The following is a 15,466-nucleotide window of genomic DNA, read 5'->3' as shown; positions in this document are numbered from 1 at the left end:
AGGCTGCTCTGGTTTTCAGGCTGAGCCTAGAAAAAGAGATCATGTATTTTTCTATGGCCTTGTTCAGAAAATCTACAGGTGGGCATTACTCAGGAGCTTCAGTCCTTTGATGGAGATCTCTCACCTTTGCTTTGTTCCAGCACACAAACTCACTTTTGAGGGAGGGACGGTGCTTTGGGTCAGGAGATGGAGATAGTGGCTCCACAGGAGCCTTGGCTACAGGCAGTTCAGCTTGACAACCAGGTCTCATGTGTGCTACCTGACTGCATCACCTTGGCCCTGGATGGGATGAGAGGTAGCTAAGGTGGTGGTGGTAAGTGGATACTCATTCCCCATGGAGGCTGCTCATTGAAAGTGAACAGATGAAGCATGTGTAGAAGCAAGTAATACTGAGTGTCCTGTTGCTCACCCATTTTTCACCCTGGTCATCTTCCTCTCCTCACTCCCCATCTGCGGGGTCACCAGGCTCCCTGCAGCCTGGGATTCTCAAAGAAGTTCTCATGGGAAATATCACACTCTCAAAGGACAAGTAAACATCCCAGGACACTTACAATGGAGCAGATGTTTGCTCTGGCCCCAAAGATCCTCTTATTCCCACCATACCAGAACATGCTGAAGGCCAATCAGCTCCACACGTCCCATCGAAGCACGAAATATGCACTCTTGTACATGTGCTTCCCAACACAGCCCGTCTCCATCTCTCCTCTAGACAGGCCACACTGTGTGCTGGAAACTGAAGTGTTGCTGAGATGATACACATGGATAGTCAATGAGTCAACCAAAAAGAAAATCCCACAGACAAATTCCTCCTGAAATCCACAAGACCAGAAGATTTCCTTTCAAAAGCCATCAGAGCTTGGATCGCTCTTTGTTACCATAGTTTTTGCTTTGATTGAACTCCATTGGCTTCAGGTTGACCACACTGAATTTACTGTATAGACCTGAAGGCAAAATCAGATCTTGTGAGCATCCTTTTCACTTGGTGACTGAAACCGCTCAGTCAATGCTTACAGACGTGGTTTTCTGCATAAAATCTATGCAGTGGAGAATGGGACAATGATTCGAGTTTCAAGCATTTTATTATTATCTGGGAGCCCTTTTAATGTGTTTAGGGAGAAAAGGATGAAGGTGAGGATTTGGTGTTATTCTATCCCCAGATAAATCCATTTTTTTTTTCTCATGGATCTGGGATCATTCCATGGTCCTGAGCCAAACCCAAACCAACTGTCTGCAGCAGACTCGAGAGCTGGCAGCCCACACTATCTGCAAGGTATCCCTTTGGAGGTGTCCTTGAGAAAGTCATAGTGTAATGTCCCAGGCAGATCTTGGTGGTACCTGAGGAAGACTCTCTTTGTACTTTGATCATTGTCCTCCCAGAGGTGGGACACCAAGTTTGGAGTTTATTTAGCTCACAGATGAAAACACCCACACTTAGGACATCATTCCACTTTCTCACACCATGATGTCTGCTGCAGTTTGAGCTGCCCTTCCTGGCTTCCAGTTGCTCATCCAGAAAGGTCAAGGCCTTCCATAAGGCTTGTCTTTCTAGACCTATGCAGACACCTTAGGGCACTTCGCAGGGTATCTGTGTGCGGGTCACAGACTGGAGCCCTGGGGTCATTATGCAGAGGTCTGAGCTCTCAGCGTAGTTGGTGGTCAACTCAGTCAGCAGAGCCTGGAGGGCTCTTCACCAACAACATCCATCTGATTATGACTGGTATGCATCTTGCTCTGTCACTGTTCACCTGCTGCACTGTGGGTAGAATGTAGTGTGGTTCTCTCAGTGAAAACCAACAAACCAGAAAAGAGGCTCACTTTGTTTCCATTTTTCTTTAAATACTTACTTTATTGAGGAGATATTACAAACTATCAGCCCTGATTTTTCACAGAAGCTGGGACACCCACACTGGCCATGGTCAATGGTGGAAAAATCCAGTGATGTCCAGGAAAGCTACTGACATTGACTCACTGCTCTCTCCATGTGCAGGAGCACAATAATACAACTGGCAAACCTAGGTTAATGCAAAGGAAATAAATGCCAGCCATCTGGTGATTACTTTCTCCCTGCTGAGAGGGTCTGCTCCTCAGCAAGCCTAAGAGAGGCTTGCTAGTTTGGCTCAGCCGTGTTCTTCCCAAGGAACACGGTTTCCCAGTCCCACAGTGAAGTATCTACCCACCATACAGCCCAGATCCATTTTTTTTTTTTCTCGCAAGGGTGGTCCTTAGTCTCCCCTAGGACATCCTAAACTTGTTATTTTCCCCTATATGTCTGCCTTTTCTGTCCCAGAAGTGAATCTCTACCAGGGTACAGGGATTTGAGGGGAAACTTCATATCAATCAGTTTGGCTATAGTTTATAGGCGAGGGGAGAGAGGTAGGCTCCTTCAGAGGCTGTCAGAGCTTGCGTTGCTGTTTGAAATCATGTCCTGGGCCTGACTGTATCAAGGTCTGAGGAAGTCTAAACACCAAAATTACTCTGTGCTTTTGGGTTTGACAGCTGTACTCAGTGTTGGGCTTGTGCCACCGCATCAAAACACCTCAACCTAATGGTGACCAAGTAGCTGGTAAAGGCAAAGCTCAAGTGCAATTTGTCCTGTTCGCTTCCTTCCCTCCAGGCCTGTTTCCCTCCCTGGAGACACAGTTGCTCCAGAGTAGGCAGTGCAGACCCAGCAGCTGGGGCCTTAAGCATCACAGCGGGCAGTTGCCCCCAGTCATACTGCATGACTTTCAGGTGGCTCCAAGAGGATGCCATCTGCACCATGTTCTGGGAGAAAGTGGTGTGTGCCTTGGGGATGAGGAGAGGCTTCTTTTCCTGCACAAAACCAGAGAGGCAGAGCTACTATTTTATCATGAAACATTTTTCCACTTGTGTCTCGGACTCTATATATTACAGCAACACAACAAGCCCTAATACGCGTCTCTGCTCTGCAGTGCCCAGGTGGCCACGTAGTAGTGCTGCAGAGAAATCTTGAGGAGTGGCTCAGGGGACTGTGGACTCCCTCCACTTCACTTTCAGTCCCTCTGACCAGGGAACACTCAGACAAAACCATCAGCAGTGAGCAATAAAGGCTGTTGAACTGTCCATGCTTTTGAGTAGCTGCACAGTCCCCTTTACACCAGGGAGAGTAAGGGAAAACATGCCAACAGGGAAATAATTTCCAGTATTCCTGCTGCTTGGTTTGAATTCCCTAAATAATCTCCCAAAAAATCAATATCCAACCAAGAGGTTCACAGTAACAGGTAGGGAAGCAGGTGACTGAGAACCTGCACCAGTGTCAGCTCAAGCTGGTGAAGACATCAATGTCTCTGGGACTTGTGGTGGCAAAGCCACCTACTAATCAGTAAAACTCAATGCTAAGAACAGCCATTCTCATTTACACCCACACAGTGGGGTTGTAGGGGCACAAACCAGAATACAATCTGCTGGCCTCTGGGCCAGTTTTGGAAAGAGTCATTGATTTTGCACAACTTACTTTTAAGGACCTGGGTTAAGCTGATCTGGGAGTCTGGTTTGGAGAACTCAAGGCTTAAAACCCTGGTCTGGCTGGCAGTAGTTTCTCCCAAATCTGTACAACCCAGTTGACCATCAGCCCAGTAGGATCAAGATGTGGATCAGAGCTACATGAGGGGGAAGAAGAGAGTTCGCTCTCGCTTTGAACCCTTGCCTAGATGGGAGAGGTTCCCTTCAGCTTTCTCAGAAACATAGTAATGTAATAAACAAAAATCCTACCTGGTCCTCCTGTCTATATATTGCCCATACAAGACAATTTTGGCATCCACAACTTTGGCAGCCTTTAGAGGCACAAGCATACCATTATGAAGGATGCCAGCCTCTTATCTCTCCATCTCCAAGTGCTCTGAGGTGGCTTGGATCTCCAGCCACATCCCACAGCTGTGAACGGGTGATACCCCAAGGGTTGCCCTCAGAAAAGCTGCAGAGGACTGGTTTCCAGCAGTGCTCCGCTCTCTCAACCTCACTGTCCTCTCAGGTTGACCTCCCCACACCCACATACTGCACACACAAGGCAAGTAGAGTTTGTCTCTATTCCTCCCCTTTCCCAAAGGACTTTCCCCTGGGAGCTGGCATCAGACCCGCTCAGCTCTCTTCTTCACTCGTCATGGGGGCCAGTGCTCTCTGTTCAGTGTGGTGGGATCCACTGACGGTCCTTGCAAACTCCCCCTCCTTCACGCAGGGAGCAGCTCCTTCCCGTGCATGGATTTTCTGGTGCCTCCTCAGGTACTTCTTCAGCCGGTAGCGCTTCCCACAGACCCCACACTTGTAGGCCCCACCTCGGGAGTGGAGCAGCTGGTGTTTAATCAGGTGGCGCTTCTGGGGGAAGCATTTCCCACACTTGGTGCACTTGCAAGGCCCCATGCGAATGTGGATTGTCTGGTGACGGAAGAGGTTGGCCTTCTGGTTGAAGGTCTTCTCGCACTCAGGGCACTGGTAGGGCTCCTCCTTGGTGTGAATCCTCTGATGCCGAACCAGGTTTGACCGCTGGGTGAAGCTCTTCCCGCAATCGGGGCATTTGAAGGGCTCACTCATGTGGACTCGCTGGTGGCGGATCAGCTTGCGGTTCATGCGGAAGCTTTCCCCGCACTCATTGCACTTGTATGGCCCCTCACTCGTGTGAATCTTCCTGTGTCTGGTCAGGTTTGATTTCTGATTGAAACTCTTCCCGCACTCAGGACATGGGAATATCCGTTCACCCTTGGGAGGTCCTTTTGCTAAGGGATCTCTCTTGAACGTGGATTTCTTCTGGTTCTCCAGCATCCCCTCTTTGGTGGGCTGATAGCATTTATTCTGGCTGTGGCTCACCTGATGGTTGGCCTCTACGCTAGGTTCCTCTTTCATTTGGATCCTCTGGATACCACTGAGGTTTGGCTTCTGCCCACTATGCATCCCAGTCTCAATGCTTTCCTGTGGTTCTTCCTTCACATGGAGCACCCAGTTACTGGCTATGGAGACCTCCCCTTCATGCTGCCAATCAACATCTTCCTCCTTTTTAAGCTGTCTTGCCTGTAAAGCCATCAGTGGAATCTTTGGATCAAAGAGCTTTCCATAGTCTGGGTTTTCTGGTGGCTCTTCCTTGATGTAAAGTTTCTGGCAGGCAGGTGCAGTAATGTTGGCTGTGTCATCTGTGACTGGTTCTGGTTCCTCCTTCATCTGGATTTTCCAGGGAGGGCTTTTTGGACTAGATAGGTTTCTAGGTGTGCCGCACCCCTGGGCTACATCTCCTTCGTGGTACATATTCTCCAATATATTCTCCTCTGACCTGAAGGCAAAATCAGGCTCCTTTTTAATCTGGATGACCTGGAGAGACACACCATTGATGTATTCCTCAACAGGCTTTTGCTTAGCATGGTTTCTTTGGTGGACGTTGAAATACCGCTTGGTGCTCAAGCTCTTCCCACACTCAGTACAGATGAAAGGCCCTCCGCGGAGGTGTATCTTCTGGTGGGCCAGCAGCGTGGCACGTTGCCCAAAGCACCTATTGCAGTCGGGGCATTTGAAAGGCTTTTCCCTCTTGTGGATCTCCTTGTGGGTGGTGAGAGTCCCCTTCTTCACAAAGCTCTTCCCGCACTCGGTGCAGGCAAATGGCCTCTTCTCCGTGTGTGTCCGCATGTGGATGTTGAAGTAGATCTTTGTGCTCAGGCTCTTGCCGCAGCAGGCGCAGAGGTAGGGACCACCCTTGGCGTGTGTCTTCTGGTGGGCGGCCAGGCATATTTCCAGGCGGAAGTGGCGCCCGCACTCCCTGCAGCAGAAGGGCCTCTCCCCTGTGTGGATGCTCTGGTGGGTGGTGAGGTGGCCCCGGGTGGTGAAGCGCCTCCCACATTCCCCACAAGTGAAGAGCTCCTCTGCCGTGTGGATCCTCTGGTGTCTCTTCAGGTTGCCCTTCTTGCTGAAGGATTTGCCACACTCATGACACGAGTGCATCTTTAGCACCACGTGTTTAAGCAAGTCTTTCATGGCAGTGGCGGCCTGCACCCAGTGGTGCGTGATGAGGCTGCCAAGCAGCCAGAAGGTACAAAAAAGCCACAATATTATGGGGATGAACTGTCTGGGAGGATACAAAAACCATCAGGACGCACACATCAAAGTGTACTTCAATGGTTGCACTTTATTCCCTGTAAGGCAAAGGGTGCTGCTGCGGTACGTCAGCTCTGGGCCAGCAAGGAGTGTGTGGTCTTCCTCATTTCTCAGCCTGCTTCCACCTCATCTTGCAGAGGCAATGTTTGTAACTCCATCTCCTGCCTCCTCTGAACTTCTGGAGAGGCTTCCCTGGCATTCCCGGAGACTCGGATTGCCGGACTGAAAAAATAAAAGGAAAATTACTAAGTCATTATTTCTTCTCCACCTGCTGTGTTCTTTGTGTAAACGCAACGGGTGGCACTTTGGCTGCTCCGTGGGAGACTGAACCTGAGACCTTTGAAGCCCCAGGCTCATCTGGACGCCAGCAGAGAGAGCAGGAACAGGCTGAGCTCCCCTGGCGATGGGGGGATCTGTGATGCACTCGCTGCTGCAGTGACTCTGAGATTTCGGCTCCACTATTGCTGCGCGAGTGATTTACTCTCAGAATAGTCCTCTGCCCTCTTGCCAAGAAGATTTATAAGTAAATAAGTTAATTAATTAACGCACTTCGGAGTAATTGTTGTAATTAGTCCCATTTTTGAGGAGTGACTGTGCAGCAACCCAAATCCCCCAAACCTAGAAGAAAACCACACTGGGCACCATTTGCAAACTGGGATGTGCTGCTTTGTACTGGGAGACCTTCATGCACAGGGGGAGATGCGTCAGTGGTGTCCCCAGCATGCAGCTGGAGAAGTGAGAGTTGGAAACCTTGAGTGAGGTTGTCCTCCTCAAGAGGGTTCAACCAACAGTAGGGTCTGGGTCCTATGTATTTCCATTAAAAAAAACCAAACAAAAAACCAAAAAAAACAACAAACAGGGCCAACAGAGATGTGATCAACATCTCCTATCAAGACTGTGAATTGCAGCAGGGAAAAGAGCCAGAAAGTCTGAGGGGAGGAAGACAGCGGCGCTGGAGATGGCTGTCAACAAGGGAATACGTGGCTGGGCAGGCTTTTACTGATGGTACTGATGGCTGAAGGTGCTTCTGCCAAAATCACCAGTTACGGGGACAGGCTGCCAGCAAGGACATGAGCTGTCAGTGAAATCTGTCCCTGGAGGCCTGGATGGCTGGGGAGGCTGAGGCTGAGGAGTCCCTGGGAACCTGTCAGCGAGGTGTAAGGGGCCATGGATCGGGGGACAAGCAATGGGAGATGTGGAATATAAACATCCAAGCACAACTGCGATGCCGAGTTTGCAGCTACACGATCCTCAGAGGAGAGAGATCAGAGGGGTAGATGAAGTGGGCAGCCATTTCAGATGTCAGAGGACAGTTATAACGGGGAAATTTATTTCAGATTTGGTCCTGCTGCTTGTGTTTCCCTGTCTGGATCCCTATGGGTGCTGGCAAGAGCCACCACCGAAGTAAAACGGTGGTCCCATCCAAGCTGAATTCTTCATGCTGGTACAGAGGAACCATGGGAAAACAAAAACAACAACAACAACAAAAACCCAAAAACCAACTACATGCAAAGTTATCGTGAGTCAGGAGAGACAAAACACACCCAGCTGGAGCAGGAACTGGGTTTAGCATTTGCTAGCAGAGGGGAGACTCCACGGAGGTCCAGACCCCCTCCTTCAGTGGGGGAGCAGCTGTGTGACATCAGCAACTGCTTTTGATTCTGCAGACAAAGCCTCAGCAGCAGCCGGGCTGGAAAGAGGACTCAAAACACTTCAGCAGTGTATTTTTACCCTGGGTGGGCAGTGGGTTTAACCCTCCGGTCACGTCCAGCTGATGCTGAGGGGACGCGCTCAGCCGCAGGAGGAGCGGGTGCCGGGCTCGCTGCGGTGTCCACGGCCTCCGCTTGCCGCGGATGCTCATGCCGGTCCTTTAGATAAAATATCTCAGTGGCAGCAGCATTTCAATCACCTCTGGATTTTGGCAAAAAAAAAAAAAAAACAAATCCCTGCATTCAAATTGGGGTAAAAGAAGAAATTCCTGCCTGTATTCTTCCTTTTTTTTTTTTTTTTTTTTTCAGTATCCAGATCCTCTAGATCCAAATCCAGCCTTTCCTTCCAGCTCCGCAATCCCCGAGCTCTGGGTTTGAATCAAGGGCAGAAAAATCCCAGTGAGTTGTTTCTATTTTTTTTTTTAATTTGGGGGCTGCCGGGACAAATGAAGGGCGGTTGGCCGAAAGCATCTTACCTGAGCTGGCCATCAGTCCCCGGCTGGCATTTCTCTCCTTCGGGGCACTCTCAACGGCACAAGAGTGTTTGTGACTTGGCTGCCAGTTGTGTTGCGGCCGCAGCTGGGTTGACCTAAAGGAAGTCTGCGGCCAGCACAACGAGAGCTACCGGAGGAAGGGTGAAGCCAAACGAAGACAAAGAGCAAAGGTTGAAGGAGCGAGGGAAGGCCGGGGGAGATGCTCTCGACTCGCGCGGCCGGGAGGGATTTTCATGCCATCGCCAAGGTGTTAGCAGGAGCTCGGGGAGGGAGACGAGGCGAATTTCTCCCTGGTGTGCTTTTCTTCTGCACCGCTATGTTGGTGGGAAGCTGGAAGGGTCCCCTACTCGCACTGCCTTCTGGGAATTGTAGTTCTTCCCAGCAGCTCTGGACCCCTATCCTGCCCTCTCTGCCCCGGCGGCCGGTGGGTCGGGATCAGCCCACCTCTCTCTCACCCCAGCTGGAAGCTTTTGTGTTTTTGTTGCAGGAAGGAAAAAGTCACGCAGTGCTGCAAGCATCCTTCTTCCCTCCTGGGCTGAGCGTCTGGGACTTGCTCTGGGCAGCGTCAGGAGAGGAAAGATGCATTTCAGGGAGAATTTTTGTGTCCCCAGCAGCTTGCAGTCCTGGAGGGAATTAACAACAGAGGCTAGTTCCTAGTTATCAGCAAAGGATCCCTTTTAATGCTCAGTGGAAACACAAAAAGTGTGTGCAGATGTGACAAGGGTGGGCACTAAGGAAGGATTTTAGGAGCACATGCATGATGAAAAGCTCTACTTCAGCATGATTTTTCCCCGGGGCAGCAATTAGGAGCTGTCCCATGTCCCGGAATTTGGAAAATAACACTCAGTCCTGCAAAAGCCAGCACCTCCAAGCCTGTCCTAAACATGTAAACAAGTTATTATAAAATTCTTTGATTTAGGGAAACTGAGGCAGGAGATGGCGAGGTGCCTGGCTCACATCACACAAAGAAGTTAAAGATGACAGGGTCCCGGAGTTCAGATCTGATCTGCACACTCTATGTGCCTTGGTTAAAGTCTGCTGGTGTGTTTCCTACGCCAGTATAAACCAGCAGCATGAGGCGGTAGCACCACTATGAAGGTGCTCGTACATGTTGGCTTCTATCTCAGCCCAGTGAAGGAAGAAGTCATACAAATCTAACCACCTTTATACCCATACATGCACTGCAGAAGATACACCAGCCTCACTCAGTTTGCCTTACTGAAGGTCTTGGTGCATTAATGTGCCACAGCAGGTCCCAGACTGACAGGAGAGACCGTGATGGTAGGCCACAGAAGACCTCAGGTTTGCTGAAGTGAGATTCATCACGCGCAGGGCTGCATAGGCAACATGTGCCCCTTGTCCATGTTTCCCATTTCTATACCTTCCCACAAAGCCTGCCTTTCCCTGGGACTCAGCACTTGGTCAAAAATAGACTCAGCCTCATGCTCATCCCAAAAGGGCTTCACGGACAAAGTTCTCAGAGCAGGTCTAGATAGTCACAAAAATGTCTCATCCTAATCCCAGTTTGGAAGTGGTGACCTCCCAGTCTGAACAGAGTCTCCACTATCCCAGAGAGACCCATTTTGGAAGTGAAGCTGTGGTGTCAGCTGCAATGACTCTACCTCTACAACACACCACTAGATGCCAGTGAAGGCTCTTCCCAGCTTGCTCCCTCTTAGAAAATCCCACACTTTTGACAATTTAACTTTTTTTCATTGTATTTAAAAAAAAATAATCCTTCACTTCTGATCTAATAAGGCCTTGCATCTGGGAATTTGAGTAGCATGTATAAATATAGGTGTGAATGTGTTTTTTTGTACCTCCCCTCTCTCTGTTTCCCAAATACATATATATTTGCTTTTCTTTGCTATTATTTAGATGATAACTTCTTCCCAGTGTCTCCCCAGACCAGGTTCTCTAATGCTCCTTTCCTTATCCCCCTTCCTCTGAAAAACCCCAACTCCTCAAACCCACATCCTCTAGCCACCACATCACGACCTGATGTCCTGAGATGGACAGTCTGTCCAAGAAACTTACAGATGCTGGCACGGCGTGTCCAAGCGCTGCCCTGCTCTGGCAGATGTTTCATCCTATCAGATGACCAAGAGGCAAGACATAGGTCCAGTTATGAGAATAACAGCCTGGAGGAACGGACCTGCACTGAGCCTGGGAGGGGATCATGGAGCAGAAGGAAGTTGGTGCAGTAGGGCAGATAACCAGCTTGCGCATGTTTGCTGTTTGGCAGGAAGGTGAAATGAATGAAACTTGTAGACACTGCAGTACTAGGAAAGAAACTCTATGTGAGGAAAGGATAAAAAAAAATAAATCCTGCAGTCCTGTATGCCAGCAAGCTCTGTGCTACACTTCCCTGGTGTATAGGACCAAAATGATCTCACGTTTTAGCTTTTGGTGCCTGGAGTTCTGCACTTTGCAGAACATGATCTGTCCCATGTTACCCACTGATGTCTGCGCAAGGTCTAAGCCTTCAAGCATCCTCCAGGCTTTGCACGCACCATTTCTTTTTTCACCTGGTTGGTCAAGGTCCAAGTGGGCTATCCCATGGGCTCTCAGTGTGAACGCAAAGCTCAGCAGCTACCTAGGCTGCAGGAGGGAGATGGGTGTGTGTGTCCTTCACGTGCTGGGCACAACCACCCTCTCATGGCAGAGGACCACCAGGGTTAGGAACATCTTCCCCTTCGGGCAAGCTGTGTTTTGGTGTTGCATTCTCCTCCAGCGCCCAGTGCACCTCTCAGTCTCTGGAGTGCCTGATGCTCGTTGCCATTGGAGACGAGATGTCAGCCTTGATGGAGTAAAGGTCTGATCCAATCTGGTAATTTCTATGTTGTTTTTTTTTAGACAAATACAACTCTGTGTTTGGTCGGCCAACTGTATCCGACACGGTTGCACAGGAGAAGTGAGAACTAAATTTAAACTGAGCTGTCATATGCTCCAGTGCCTGATTAATTATACAATGAAATAAAAATGGAATTGGGTGAAATAAAGGAGGAAGGGGAAATGAAAGCTTTACTCTGCTTTAGGAGGAAACATTGCCGCAGGTTTTATTAAAGATGCCACAGTTAATTGCATCAGGAGGCTTGAGGGCGCGAGGTGGCTTATTGTGCCGAGTACGCACAATGCAGGAGAGCTGGATGATGCGACGTGGAGAGATGAGGGACCAGGGAGCCCAAGCAGCTATTTGTTCAGGTGAGTCCGTGATTGTTCCTGAGATTTATAAACATGATAGGTGCCAACAGAGACTGAGAGAGCCCCTAGCTTCCTTGCTACACTACAGATTGTTTTTATTAATTTAGGAAACAACTCTCAAATATGATAAAGGAGTATAAAGTGTTTAAATGACAAGTAATTTTCCATGCTATTCCAACTTCCCTGCTTTTCTTTAACTACTTTTGAGCACCTGATTAGGAAGGAAAGCTTTTCTTTTTTTCAGCCCACACCTCCTACAGCTTCCTTGTGCAGCCCAAGCCCATGGCTTCCCACCCTGCTGCCATGAAAACAACTGCAGTGTCTCTGGCTGCTTCTGTAACCACCATACTCTTCTGATAAGAGCTTGAAATGAAAAACTGGTTTAAGCAGAACTGGGCCCAGCACTGATCTCAAGCCTGGCCAGATCACAGTGACCCATCCACCCGTTTGCCACAAGTGATGGGCTTCTCCTATGTGAAGACTCCATTTTTGTTTGGTTTTATTTCCCTGGGGAGAGCTGTCGTCGGGGCTGGTGACTGCAGGGCTTCTGTCAGGAGGGAAAAGCAAGGGTTATGGCTGTAATGCCCTCAAATCAGAAACCCCTCCTTGCCCTGCTCACGGTGCCCCAAGTGCTGTCAGCATTGTGGAAGGGATCAAACACCTCCAGGTCTGCTACCTGGTAAGCAGGGAACTGGGATGCTACAGGGACACTGGGACCTAGCCCTGCACCAGTCACCCTTTCGCCCCCTGAGTCTCACTCTCTTCATCCTGGTTGTAACTTTCTTTCCCAAAATGACAACCCTATCATAAGATCACTGTCGTGGTTTAACTCCAGTCAGCAATCAAGTACCACACAGCCACTTACTCACCATAGAATGGGAGAGAGAATCGGGAAGAAAAGAAAACTTGTAGGTTGAGATAAAGAAAGTTTACTAGGATAGTAAAGGAAAATATAATTATATATAGATACAAAAAAATGATCACAATAACAATAGGAATAATAAAACATACAATGAATGATGCACAATTTCTCACCAGCAAATGACCCAATGACCAATACAACTTGTCCCAAGCAGTGACCGCAGAACAAAAAAACTGAAAACGATCCCAGAGTGATTCCAAACAGCGAGAGAATAAAAGTGAGCCAGCTCACTAGCCCACCCTCACTTACATACTGGGCACGACGTCTATGCTATGGAATACTTTCTTTGGCCAATTTCAATCAGCTGTACTGGTTATAGCCCTCCCAACTTCCTGCACCTGAATGTTAGCAAAACCTGGGAAGTTGGAAAGTGTCCTTGGTCTATTTAGCAACAACTCATAACACCAGTGTATTATCAACAGCCTTCACATACCAAATCCCATACTACATCAAAAACATAGCAGCTACTGAGGAGAAAATTAGCTCCATCCCAGTCAAAACCAGGACAATAACTTAAAATACTAGTCGGGTCTAAGTGACATGCCCAAGGTTGAACAGCACATCAGCAGCAGAGCAGAGAAGCATCTCAGAAGCTGGCATAAGGCAGCACAGCTCTGCTGATTAACAAAGGAGCCTTCCCTGCGCCTTCTTAACACAACAGCTGCTATCCAGTGCTTTTACTCTCCTGGCCTTGTCCTTCCTTCACAGATAAGCCATGTAGGTCCTTCCTGCCCATCACTCTCAATAAAGTTGTAGCTACTTGAGAGGTGAGTGCTACTTGCCCTCTAATGTCTTTCACTCCCCACATCCCACTGAGAGGCAACCAAGCATTCATCCCTAGGACTGGTGGGTGTCTTTCAAGTCCAGATTATTGAAGTGGAGTCTGGGCATGAGCCTGGCCTATGCCAGTGCCTCAGTTTCCCTGCCTGGAGGGCAGTGTGGGCAAACCCATATGTAGGCATTGTTGAGAAGGCGAAGGCATTGCTGAGAAGGCGAAGCCTTTGCTTTCAAGTACCTGCAGCAGAGCTTGGCTCCCTGGTAGCAAGAGGAGCTTTTATTCAGTGGAGGAATTTCAAGGGTGTGATTCACCAGATCTAATTTAGACATCTGCCTTAGGCTGAGATGAATCACACCTTGCACCCCCCTGACTTGGTTTCTGTGTGCTACCTAGGAAGCTTGGCTCAGGCACAGATGTGCACATATTGCAGTGTAAATCCTGCTGTCAGCCCCCTGCCTGAAGGACCGAACTCTGATGCGCTGGCTCCCCTCTTCTCCTGGCTCTTGCCCACTCCAGTCCTCTCTGAGATTTGTCAATGGACACTAAAGCAAAGAGGCAGGCGTGAATTTACCCACCGGGAACCTAAGAGGTGTCATCCCTCCTCTGATGCTGATCACGTCACAAGACTCAGGCCAGGTGTACCGGCTCCAGAGGTGTGAGCAGCTGTGGGACAGCTGCTAACAAATGTGTAACTAAACCCCACTGATCTTTCTCTTTCTTTGCCTTCTAGTACAGAGGATATTTCCTTCCTCCTTGTGCTGCTTCCTAGGTACATCCTCCATGTAGTAAGAACACGTCCTAAGAGAGGAGCATCACCCAGTTCCCTGAACTAAGTCAAATAGTAGTCCCATACTGAAACGCTCAATCTATGCTTAAAGGGTGGGCTTCCTTTGGCATGGGGCAGGTATTTCTTTTTCTTTCAGCTGCAGTTTGATATCATCTCTCTGGTCCCCTCTATCTCCCTTCTCAGATTCACTCACTCTCCTTCACTTGAGAAAGGGTAGTCAGGATTTCTACATACAAGGTCTACAAGACTTAATAAGGATAACAAAGTCATTTTCAGAGGGTAGAAATATGCACAAGTTCAAAGTATTTTTATCTACAGAGGACCAAGTAGCTGGTGAAGAGAACAATCCAAGCAAGACCTTTCATCAGCTTGTGTGACTTCCTCAAAGGCCTAGAGAGGAGTTCACAAATTTGTCTCTCTTAAAGAATGTGAAAGGCCAGTGGAATTACAGTCTTGGTCTCTGTCCTTCAAAGCCTAGCTGCTCTCATGTTTAGCTGACACAGCCAGAAAACCCTTTGGATTCAAGACAAGCAGCCTTAAAAACCAAATCTGCAGATGAGGAAACGGGGTCTTGGGGAGTTACAGCAGGATGTGGAAGCCAATATTTTAAGAAAAACATCTGGGAACCCTCCTGCTCCAGGATATTTAGAACCTGCTCCTAGCAATTCAGCCACCACCCTGAAAGGAGACACCTAGACCATTATTTGTTCTTCTACCTCCCCACTGCTGCTGGTTAGCTATTGTGGGGGACTCTGCAAGGAAAGCTCCTGACAGCTGTTTATAAAGATTTACCATCTCGCCCAAGTGAGGAGTCGTGGTAAAGAGCCTGTGTTCCCAAAGCACAGGGGTCTGCAGCGTGAGCCTACAGTAGTCACAAGGATTTGTTGGGTGCCTTCTCAGAGGAGAAGAGATTTTTGACATTTAAGGTTTTGTTGTCTTCTTTTCTTACGCTTATTTTAGAGGTGGAGAAACCGAGTGGCATCCTGGTTCTTCTCTTTTATATGCTGCTTCAAAGGAGAGGATGCTGTAAAGGTCAGAAAACAGGGCTGGGAATGAAAAAAGCCCCGTTGCCGTGTTAGTCGCGCAGTCGGTGTGGGCTGTGACGTGCTGTCAGGCAGCCGCGGCTCTGTGTAACGTTAGAAACCCTTTCACGCATCTCTCACGCTCTCCCTATTTCGTTTGGAGCAAGTCGAATCCTTTAGTCAAAGCAAAACCTTGAGCAAGCATGAGCTTTCAAAATTAACAAAATGCTGACATTCAACACCGATTCCTTGCAAGAGCAGAGCGGAAGCCAAAACAACCTGAGCAACATTGCTCTGAGTGCATGATCTCATTCTCTGTGCAATTAATTTGAAGCTCTTGGAATCAGCTTGTTTGCAAGCACCAGAGTAGGGCAAGAGACCTGTTGTAATCTAACAGCAGCAAGAGAAACAAATGTTTTTTTCGTACTGATCTGCAGCGCGAGGCCATACATCATAAGCC

General features: G+C 48.7%; 1 protein-coding gene across 1 annotated transcript; it reads right to left on the bottom strand.

The window, feature by feature from the left end:
* Positions 1-3,160: 3,160 nt before the first annotated feature.
* Positions 3,161-8,567, bottom strand: LOC104485669 (uncharacterized). Its single transcript, XM_010128088.2, has 2 exons — positions 8,276-8,567; positions 3,161-6,312 (listed from the first exon to the last, which is right to left on the bottom strand). Exon 2 carries the CDS (start codon positions 5,968-5,970, stop codon positions 4,096-4,098), a length of 1,875 nt encoding a protein of 624 aa, XP_010126390.2. The 5' UTR covers positions 5,971-6,312; positions 8,276-8,567; the 3' UTR covers positions 3,161-4,095.
* Positions 8,568-15,466: the final 6,899 nt, after the last annotated feature.

Source organism: Chlamydotis macqueenii, chromosome 2 (assembly GCF_036417535.1).
Source record: "Chlamydotis macqueenii isolate bChlMac1 chromosome 2, bChlMac1.mat, whole genome shotgun sequence".
Classification (NCBI taxonomy): Eukaryota; Metazoa; Chordata; class Aves; order Otidiformes; family Otididae; genus Chlamydotis; species Chlamydotis macqueenii.
The sequence above is the reverse complement of the archived record's forward strand: the minus strand, read 5'-3'. Positions and strand labels throughout refer to the sequence as shown.